The 11,089-nt window shown below is 40.5% G+C and overlaps 1 protein-coding gene and 1 pseudogene across 1 annotated transcript; both read left to right on the forward strand.

Annotated features, from left to right (window-relative positions):
• Positions 1-339: 339 nt before the first annotated feature.
• Positions 340-2,741, forward strand: LOC126782748 (UV-B-induced protein At3g17800, chloroplastic). Its single transcript, XM_050508059.1, has 2 exons — positions 340-775; positions 1,787-2,741. Exons 1-2 carry the CDS (start codon positions 432-434, stop codon positions 2,577-2,579), a joined length of 1,137 nt encoding a protein of 378 aa, XP_050364016.1. The 5' UTR covers positions 340-431; the 3' UTR covers positions 2,580-2,741.
• Positions 630-10,800, forward strand: LOC126782758 (chloroplast envelope quinone oxidoreductase homolog; annotated as a pseudogene).
• The last annotated feature ends 289 nt before the right edge of the window (positions 10,801-11,089 follow it).

Consider the following 11,089-nt stretch of genomic DNA (forward strand, 5'->3'; position numbering starts at 1 on the left):
GCTGAAGGCATCATTGTAATTTCACTAACCTGCGAAATATTCCCCTGTTAGTTTGGTCTGCTTTTTAACATATCCCTAATAACCTTATCACCTAATGCCATAACCTATCCCAATCCTTATCAGAAACACACTGCCAATCCACCTTTGAAGCGGTCAACTTGGACCAATATATAATCCGCAGCAAAAAACAGTGGACGGCCGTTATTTAACCCCCAGAAAAAATTTGATAGGCGCGGTACAGATAAGATCTGCCTGATAAGCAAACCACACCCCGCCCCGTGTCCCCAACCAAACCATCACACTCGTACTCCCACGGAGACCTCTCCCTTTCTATTACCCTATCCACCACCTCTTCTCCTTCTCCTCCTAATTCTACTTCTTCACTCTCCAACTCAATTTTCAATTCCAGTTTCCAAAAACCCTAAAATCACATGGACCATTGCCTCTCCCACCACCACAAGCTCCTCCGTCTTCCGTCCCCGGTCTCCACCTTGAAGCCGCGATCGTCGGTCTATTTCGCGCCCAAGTCCCAGGCGTTGACCAGGAGGTTGACGGTGGTCGCCAGTGCGTCGAGCCACTGCGAGTTTAGTAGCCTGAACTCGCCGCTCGACCCGAGGACCCGATTGGGAAAGGACTTGAGCTCGGTTCTGCAGAACCACCCGCAGCTGTTTCACTTGGCCGTGGCGCAGGAGCTGAAGCAGTTGGCCGAGGAGCGACAGGACGCGCGGTGTCGTATGAATCGCAGCGCTGAGTCTCTCGAGGCCTGCCTCCATAGGTTGGTTTTTATAACCTAATTCACTCTTGATTTTTTTGTTTGACTTATTTTTTGAGGTCAAGGAATTTAGCTTATTGAGCCTATTTTTGTTTCACTCCATAGACTTCTAATATTGAGCTTATTTTTGTGAGTTGTGATATAAAACCGAGGTTAAGGAATTTAAATTTAAAGTAACTAAAGTTAATCATGTTTGAGTGTTTAAATTTTAACTGATTTGCTTTCAGTAACAGTGAGCTGGTTGTTGATGGACTGTTATTGAGCTATTCTTAGTGTGTCGTGTGAAATGAGCTATTCTTTAAGGTTGTTTTCGTTTTGGTTGTCTTCAGAGTTTTGTTTAGGGAAGGTTGTGATGGTTTTGTTCAATGGTAGATTCTATGGTTTAGCGTGCTTTAAAGTGGAGGCCACAGGGGAGTCGTCTCTGATTTGATGATCCAACTCTTCTTAAATTTGACCATTAGAGATTAGAGCCTAGAATTCGGGTCTGTTGCGCATGGCTGAGCCCCTTTGGGATTTCAATCTTTAGTCTTTTTCTGATGATAAGTATCAGGTAATAAGAATGGCGTCGCTGCCATGGCTTCAGTTGTAGATTCTCAGGCTGATGGGATGGAAAACATTGCCACAAGTTGATGTGGTGCACAATTGATATGCAAAAGCTCATACATTGTTGCTTCATTGACTAAGAGTCTAAGACATTGTAGTTATGTGATATTCTGTTACTCTAATTTGTCTATGTATGAAGCACAATAATGATCTTGCGCAGGGCACTCTTGAATGCACTAACTATGCCTAACTTACAATTTTTACCTGTGCACATAGGCGATGACTTCAGTAATGTTGCTGGGTGTTCTTGCCTAGTGACCCTTTTTACTGCCTTAAAAGATTAAAATAGGTAAATTGGTGAACCACTCCGTGTAAGTCCTTGGTGGGTTGAAGCTCTCATATTGAAACTTTCAATTAGATCTTTTAGAATCACATCTATTTCTGTGACCCGAGATATTCCCTGAATTCCAGGAGGATTGCTCGACTGAAGGAGCAGCAGTGCCAGATTGCTGTTGAAGATGTCATGTACCTGTTGATCTTTTACAAGTTCTCTGAGGTCAAAGTTCCCTTGGTTCCTAAACTTTCTAAATGCATCTATAATGATAGACTGGAGATATTGCCTACAAAGGACTGGGAGCTAGAGTCCATTTACAGCTTGGAGGTTTTGGAGATGATAAGGGAACATGTCACCACTGTCATTGGCTTGAGAGCAAATTCTAGTGTCACAGACAATTGGGCGATGACAAAGATAACCCGCCAGACGCTTGGCCGGGTGTATGTGGCCTCCATCCTATACGGCTACTTTCTAAAATCTGTCTCATTGAGGCATCGCCTGGAACGGAGTCTATTTCTTGAAAGCCAAGACCTTCATCTGAGTTGTAGAACCTCCCTCCAGGAAATGTCTCCTCATGGCATAAAAAGTCTTCTTTTTGGCCACATCGGCAAAATTCAATCGGAGTGTGTAGGATCACATAAGCTGGAAAAGACAAATGGAAAGTTGAAATGTTATGTGATGGGGTTTGATTCTGAGACACTGCAGAGATGTGCAAAATTGAGATCTGAGGAGGCTGTGAACTTAATTAAAAATCACTGTTGTGCACTTTTTGGGGATGATGCGGAAATGGCTTCAATTGAGACAGATGAAGTTATCTCTACTTCATTTTCGAGCTTAAAGAGGCTAGTTTTGGAGGCTGTTGCTTTTGGTTCTTTTCTTTGGGACACGGAAGAGTGCATTGATAGTGTTTATAAGCTTAAGGAGAACTAACTAGAGGATATTACACGTTTGACAAAGTGAATCTTCCCTGTATATTTTACGGATTGCGTACTCTGCTTTTGGCTTTGTCTCTGGCACGCAAAGTTGTGGTGACTTCCCATTGTATAGTGCTTTCTTGTTTATAAATAAGATATAATTTTGAGTTCCGGCCAATTTCTCTCTTATAGGCTCTTTGTTCTGTTAACTGGTTGATAGATCTGACCTACTAAAATAGCTGAATTTTGTTTCTGGGATGGTGGTTGTTGAGTAGCCTAGTTACAATGGGAGTGGTATCTTTGTATTGGTAAAATATAGAAGGTCCGATCTGGATGTTTCAAAAAAATTAGGATGGATACACAATAGCTCATCTCCTTGGCCTTGCTAAGTAGGTAGTTGAGGTTGGATTATAATCTTGCTGAAAAGATGGATGATTTCTTTTCGCATGTTTTATCAAAGGTAAATAACAGAAACTGAGTTATGTGTATATGGACATGGAAGACCAATGTTTTTAGGTTACATGGCGCTGTCTTCAGCTTATTTCAGTTAATTTAATTAAGCAAACCGTATTTCTAATCATTCAGTTCATCCATTAATGTAGGCTGATTTTAAACCAAAGGAAAGCATTTGCACATAGCACTCTTTGACATATAATCACCTGATAGAAAATCGGTCTAGTTCAAGCTTCCTTCCAACTTTTAGTCGATTCTGAAACATTAGCAATGCATAGGTTCATAAACTATTGGCTGTGTCTGAAGTTTGATGATGAAGAGGCACATGCTGATTTTGGTGTAGCTATAGTTTCGCCAGCTAAATTAGTGATCTTCGTAAACCATCGTTAGAACTAGGGTGAAGATTCTTGGGTTGGATACTTATTACAGATGGCCATGCTACTGGAAAATTCATTCTGGAACTTTATGAAGGGGTTGGTTTCGTATTTTCAGGGCTTATGATTTACTGAGTCCTTGTTTACTTGGTCATTAGTCAATAATCACTAGACTTTAGGAGTCTGTTTAGTAGAGTAGATTCATTCAAGTTGGTTAGTTGGGCTGCTATTCAAAAGCAGATAAGTAGGAGTTCGGTTTCAGTTGTAAGGCTATATAAAGCCAAGATTGTTGAATAAGATTAATTAAGTCATTCAAATCCAGATTGTTTCATTTGAGTTCATAGCATTGTTCTCTTTCTAACATTCTGGTATCAGAGCCCCCACTGGGCCTGAGAGAAAAAAAGAAGCAGCAGCGTTCTTGAGTGATACACAGAAAGATGAGTGAAGAGAAGATGAAAGTTCCGCTCTTCGATGGTCACTACTATGATCATTGGAGTGAATTGATGGAGAATCTGTTGAGATCGAAAGGGCTATGGAGCTTGGTGGAGAATGGCTTTGAAGAGCCAACTGCCGGAGCACTGCTCACTGAGGTACAGAGGGAGCAGCTCGAAGATGCAAGAGCCAAAGATCATAAAGTAAAGAGGTATTTTTTTCGAGCAATTGATCGAGTGACATTTGAACAGATACTTGACAGACGCACATCTAAGATTGTGTGGGAGTCCATGAAGAGCAAGTTTGGAGGGAATGCTCGTGTCAAGAAATCAATGCTTCAAAAATTAAGGAGGGATTTTGAAGTACTGGAGATGAAGAATAGTGAAAGCATCTCAGAGTATTTTGTTCGAGTTATGGCAATAACAAACAAGATGAGAAGCAATGGAGAGGAGATGCCGGAGTCAAAGGTGGTGGAAAAGGTTCTCAGAACTCTCACAGAGAGATTCACATATATTGTGATATCCATAGAAGAATCCAAGGATACTGAGACCATCTCAATTGATGAACTACAAAGCTCACTTGTAGTTCATGAGCAGAAGTTTCAAAGACATGACAGAGGAGAAGATCAAGCTTTGAAAGTGAGTCATGAGGACAGATTTGGAATAAGAGGCCGTGGAAAAGCAAGCATGAGAGGAAGATGACGAGGACGAGGCAGACAGATGTTCAACAAAGCTGCCGTGGAATGTTTCAAATGTCATAATCTCGGTCATTATCAGTATGAATGTCCAAAGTGGGACAAGGAAGCTAACTATGCCGAACTAGATGAAACTGAAGAGCTATTGTTGATGTCATTGGTGGAAGAACGTGAAGCAGAAAGGCGTGATGTCTGGTTCTTGGACTCAGGATGTTCTAATCACATGTGTGGTGACAAGAGTATGTTTTCTAGCTTAATAGATAAGTTCAATCATTCAGTTAAGCTTGGAAACAATACCAGAATGCAAGTAACCGGAAAAGGAAGTGTCAGACTGAATGTGAAGGGAGCTGTTTTTGTGATCAGTGATGTGTACTATGTACCCGAACTCAAGAATAATCTTTTGAGCATAGGGCAACTTCAAGAGAAGGGTTTGGCCATTCTGATTCAAGGTGGAGTGTGAAATCTTTCATCCAGCAAGAGGATTACTAGTTCAAAGTGTGATGAGTGCTAACAAATTGTTTGTCTTGATAGCACAAGTTCAATCTTCCTCGAGTACGCAACCTGTTAGCTGTTTGCATATGAGTTCCATGAATTTGTCACAGCTTTGGCATGAACGATATGGTCATTTGAGCTATAAAGGTTTGAAGACACTCCAAGATAAGAAGATGGTACGTGGCTTACCTCAGTTTGAAGCATCAAACATCACCTGCACAGATTGCTTGGTTGGCAAGTAACACAAGAATGCAATTCCTAAGCAGAGTTCGTGGAGAGCAAGAGAAGTCTTGGAGCTTATTCACTCAGACATATGTGGTCCGATCAAGCCTGCCTCTAACAGCGGTAGAAGGTATACTTTGTGCTTTATAGATGATTTTAGTCGTAAAGCATGGGTGTATCTACTTATTGAGAAGTCAGAAGCCCTAAGTTGTTTCAAGTTGTTCAAGAGTCTTGTCGAGAAAGAAACAGGGAAGCTGATTAAATGCTTGAGAACAGATAGAGGAGGAGAATTCAACTCTAACGCTTTCAAAGATTTTTGCAAAGAGCATGGAATCCAGAGACAACTTACAACTGCTTACACGCCACAGCAAAACGGTGTCGCTGAGCGCAAGAATCGGACAATCATGAATATGGTGAGATCCATGTTGTCAGCAAAGAAGGTTCCTAAAAGTTTTTGGCCCGAGGCTGTGAATTGGACGTTTTACGTTCTGAACAGATGTCCTACCTTAGCTGTCAAGGATGTAACACCAGGAGAGGCATGGAATGGAGTCAAGCCTTCTGTGGAACACTTTCGAGTTTGGGGCTGCATAGGTCATGTTCACATACCAGAAGCTAAGAGAGGTAAACTTGATGATAAAAGCTTTCCTTGTGTTCTTATATGAGTGAGTGAGGAGTCTAAAGCTTACAAATTATTTGATCCGAAGAACAAAAAAGTTATAGTGAGTAGAGATGTGGGGTTTGAGGAAGAAAAGAGTTGGGATTGGGGAGAGAATTATAATAGTGGGGAAGAATTAGTTTGGAGTGATGATGAAAACAGTGAAGAGGGAGAGGATGAGAGTGAGAATGGGAATGGTGATGAAAACGGTGAAGAGGGAGATGATGAGAGCGAGAATGGGAATGGTGATGAAACAGAGGGAAACACAGGCAATGGAACTAATGTTACAGGAGCAAGGGAGGGAAGAGAACGAAGGCCGCCGCCTTATCTTAATGACTATGTTACTGGAGAGGAGCTTTCATCATTAACTGAAGAGGAAGCAAACGTGATGGAGCTCAATATGGTGGAACTGGACAATTGTGATCCTTCAACTTTTGAAGAGGCAATGAAGAGTGAGGAATGGAAACTAGCCATGGATGATGAAATAAGAGCAATTGAAAGGAACATGACTTGGAAGCTTATTGAGTTACCAAAGGGAGCTAAATGCATTGGTGTCAAATGGATTTATAAAACAAAGCTCAATGAACGTGGAGAAGTAGACAAGATTAAAGCTCGTTTGGTGGCAAAAGGTTACTCTCAGAAGCATGGGATAGATTTTAATGAAGTGTTTGCTCCAGTGGCTCGGATGGATACTGTGAGAATGGTCATTGCTAAGGCTGCTCATAATGGCTGGAAGGTATTTCAGCTTGATGTTAAATCGGCTTTCTTACATGGAGCATTACAGGAAGATGTCTATGTTGAACAACCTAAGGGTTATGTGATCAAAGGCAGTGAAAACAAGGTGTACAAGCTTCACAAGGCATTATATGGGCTAAAACAAGCACCTAGAGCTTGGTTTAGTCGTATTGAGTCTTACTTTGTCAAGGAAGGTTTTCAGAGAAGTCAGAATGAGCAAACTTTGTTTGTCAAGAGAGGCAATGGAGGTAAAGTTATCATTATCAGTGTTTATGTTGATGATCTTATATATACTGGTAATGATTCTTTAATGATGGAAGAGTTTAAGAGCTCAATGCAAAAAGAGTTTGATATGACTGATTTAGGAAAGATGAGATTCTTTCTTGGTATAGAAGTAATGCAGAAGCAAGATGGAATTCATATTTGTCAGTACAAGTATGCATTGGAGGTTTTACGACGCTTTGGGATGGAAGATTGTAATCCCGTTCATAATCCGATGGTTCCAGGCAGTAAATTGAGCAGTGATGAAGAAGGCAAGAGGATGGATGAGACACTCTACAAGCAATTGGTCGGAAGCTTGATGTATCTTACTTCTACTAGACCAGATTTGCAGTTTGTGGTTAGCTTGTTAAGTCGTTTTATGTCCAGACCTACACAAATGCACCTCAAGGCAGCCAAGAGAGTTTTAAGGTATTTGAAAGGAACACTGAATTACGGTATATGGTACAGTCGAGGTGAAACTGGAGGACAAAAGGTTTTTGGGGAAGATGCAAGTGTTGGAGCTGCAGGATTGAGAGTTTATACTGACAGTGATTATGCTGGCGATGTTGATAGAAGAAAGAGCACTTCTGGTTATTTGTTTCTGCTATGCAATGGAGCAGTAGCTTGGTCATCTAAGAAACAAGCCATTGTTACTTTATCAACAACAGAGGCTGAATACATTGCAGCTGCATCATGTGCATGTCAGGCTATTTGGATGAGAAGAGTTCTAGAGGAGCTGGGATACAAGCTGGATGGAGGCACAACACTCTTGTGTGATAATGCTTCAGCAATTAAGTTGTCAAGAAATCCTGTGTTTCATGTTAGATGCAAGCACATTGAAGTGCGTTTCCATTTTTTGAGAGACTTGGTTAAAGATGGAGTGATCGCGCTGGAACATTGTGGAACGGAAGAACAAGTTACTGATATTTTTACAAAGCCTTTAAAGCTGGTTCGTTTTCAGAAGCTTCGAGCTGAACTCGGTATTTGTGCAGCATCAAGTAAACTAAATGTTAACTCAGGTTAGTTTAAGGGAGGGAATGAAGGAGTTGGTTTCGTATTTTCAGGGCTTATGATTTACTGAGTCCTTGTTTACTTGGTCATTAGTCAATAATCACTAGACTTTAGGAGTCTGTTTAGTAGAGTAGATTCATTCAAGTTGGTTAGTTGTGCTGCTATTCAAAAGCAGATAAGTAGGAGTTCGGTTTCAGTTGTAAGGCTATATAAAGCCAAGATTGTTGAATAAGATTAATTAAGTCATTCAAATCCAGATTGTTTCATTTGAGTTCATAGCATTGTTCTCTTTCTAACACTTTAAGTATCCATCCCAAAACTTGGTGCATATGAGATTTTCCTAGGCTCCATTCCTTAATTTGAATTTTTAGAAAATAATTGCATAGTATAATCTCTTTGTTCTATATGCGTCTTTGTATGTGGTTCGGAACTTCATAGGATTATAGTACTCATGATTGTAAGCAATGAGATCATCAGTAATTAAACAAATTGCTCAGAATTAAACTAGTATTGTTATAAATTATCATTGACTTCTCATGCGCAAAAGGTTTTCCAAAAAGTTGATGATCAGGCTCTGCAGTTAACGCGAAAACATGTCAACTCTTATTTCTCAAGCCAGACTGCAGCATATATTGGATAAAGTCTTAAACTCTTCAGGTTATATTTTCATTACAAATATCTATTAGTCCTTTTGGGGATATTATTAAAATTCCTATCAGGTTTGACACTCAATCTGTATATTGCTAAATTATGATAATGTCTGGAACTCCTCAGGAAATATATTCAATACAGATTGCCAGTTTTTATTTGAGATTATAGTTAAAACATATCAGGTTTAACACTCAACCTGTATATATTGTAAACTAAACATTATTTGCCATTCAGTTTAAGTAGTTAACCATGCCAAGAACAGATTTGCAACTTATCATCTTCTTAATGTTCTAAAGGTTCCCAGAGTATGGCAGATATGGCAGCAAAACTTATGCATGCAGTTCAGTATAAAAACTACGGTGATGGGCCTTCTGGTTTGAAGGTTCCTTATTTATCTTCCACCTCCACCTCCTTTTATTAACTTTCCATGATATTTGGAGAATTGTCTCATGCTTTTATTTAATTTAATTGCAGCATGTGGAGATCCCGATTCCTAGTCCTAAGAAAGATGAGGTCCTGATAAAAGTAGAAGCAGCTAGCCTAAATCCAGCTGATTGGAAAATTCAGAAAGGCATGGCCCTCTTCTTCCACTCAAATTCCGTTTTATACCTGGTAATTATGTTCTGCCGTGGTTTTCGTATGGAGCCTTGATCTTTTTTTTTCTTTCCTTTTTGGTCGCAAACAATATTCTTCCGTCGTCATCCCACTATTGTTTGTGCTTGTGAAGCAAAAGTCCATAATTGAGTAAATAATCACAATATATGAACATGCATGGTAGCAGAGAGTCCTGTGTAGCCCACTAAATAGTTCATTCATATAACAGTTACTCTCAATTTGTTTGTTGATTCATATATGGAAATATCTTGAGTAGCATATGATGTGGCTGGAGAGATTGTTGAGGTTGGACAAGGAGTCAAGAAGTTCAAAAAGGGTGACAAAGTCGTGGCATCACTCCAGCTTTTGGTTGGTGCTCAATCTGTTCTACTTTGGAATTATCTCCTCCCTAATTGAATAACTATTCGTGTATCACAGAGGTTTGACGCTACAAAATTCATGTGCTCGTTTGTTTAATGAATAGAGAGGAGGCGGGCTGGCCGAGTTTGTTACAGCCAGTGAGAAACTGACAGTTGCTAGGCCCCCAGAAGTTTCAGCAGCTGAAGGTGCAGGCTTAGTTGCTTGTGGTCTCACAGCTCACCAGGTTCTTACACAAGCTGGACAGGTTGAGCTTGATGGAACTGGTCAGCTGAAGAGCGTACTCATTACTGGTGCTTCTGGTGGTGTTGGCCACTTTGCAGTCCAACTAGCAAAGCTGGCGAACACTCATGTAACAGTGACTTGTGGAGCACGTAATGTTGAATTCGTCAAGAGTTTGGGGGCTGATGAAATTCTTGACTACAGGACCCCAAATGGGGAAGCTTTGAGGAGTCCATCTGGTAGAACGTATGATCTGGTGGTACACTGTGCACCTGTCGCCATTCTGTCACGGGCTGATTTAGCAATGCACAAATAGGACCGTGTGACACTTGCTAATCGATGAGTGAGCAACAAGTTAACTAAATGAGTACCTTGCAAGGGACAATGAAACCACACAATATTAATATAGTGCTAGCAACAAGCAAGAACACAGTTTATATAGTTGTAAGAGACAATCTCATGAACAAGTGAACAACCGAGTGGGCAACAAGAAATGATCTCACGGGGCACAAATAATTGAATAATTCATCTCTTTATTGATGGTAAGACAGTAAATGAGACAAAAGTACATGTGTTTACCTATACTAGTTCCGTAGTCCAACTGTCGCCGACTAAGAACCACTCCCTATAATAACATATTTTATAAAACTAGATTTGGCAGGAGTAAACATGAAATCTTCTCACCATGAACCTACTAAATAACATAAATTACAGAAATTATAAATTATAATACTGACACTAGCACACAAACAAGCCCCTAACATATTCCGTAGTCAGTTTTTGAGCCGAAGTTGAGTCCACATGGTAAAGTACTAGACATCAATCCCCTTGCAAGTGCCCTTATTACTTTTGTTCAAAACACAGTTACCTTCTCCAAGAAGAAGCTGGTGCCTATGCTTATAAATGCCAAGGCTGAGAACCTTGATTATCTTTTAAAGTTAGTGAAGGAGGGAAAGCTCAAGACCGTGATCGACTCAAAGCATTCCCTGAGCAAGGCTGAAGATGCCTGGGCTAAAAGTATAGATGGTCATGCAACTGGGAAGATTATTGCAGAGGCTTAAAAGGACATAATATATCTTGGGATTGAAATCTTCATATTTGCAAGCCTTTTCATATGTACAATAGAACTGCCTGTGGCTATATGTTTTTCCTATATTGTTGTTGGCATAGGCTTATGCCCGCCATAATCAGCACAACTATCAGCGCATTAAGGCTAATGTATAGCACAGTCTTACAATACTAATAGCAAGTCAGCCGTACTAGCTACGCAACGGGCCTCCCCGCGGTCCAAACTGGCTACGGACGCGCCCTCACGCGCATCTCATAGAAGACTCCAGAGAACACCTTAATCG

The sequence above is a fragment of the Argentina anserina genome, chromosome 2 (assembly GCF_933775445.1).
Source record: "Argentina anserina chromosome 2, drPotAnse1.1, whole genome shotgun sequence".
In the NCBI taxonomy this organism is placed as follows: Eukaryota; Viridiplantae; Streptophyta; class Magnoliopsida; order Rosales; family Rosaceae; genus Argentina; species Argentina anserina.

Excerpts from the sequence above, each read along its gene's own strand:
- LOC126782748 (XM_050508059.1), top strand. The coding sequence starts at position 432 with ATGGACCATTGCCTCTCCCACCACCACAAGCTCCTCCGTCTTCCGTCC. Across the intron at positions 776-1,786 it reads CTCGAGGCCTGCCTCCATAG|GAGGATTGCTCGACTGAAGG; the intron begins GTTGGTTTTTAT and ends CCTGAATTCCAG.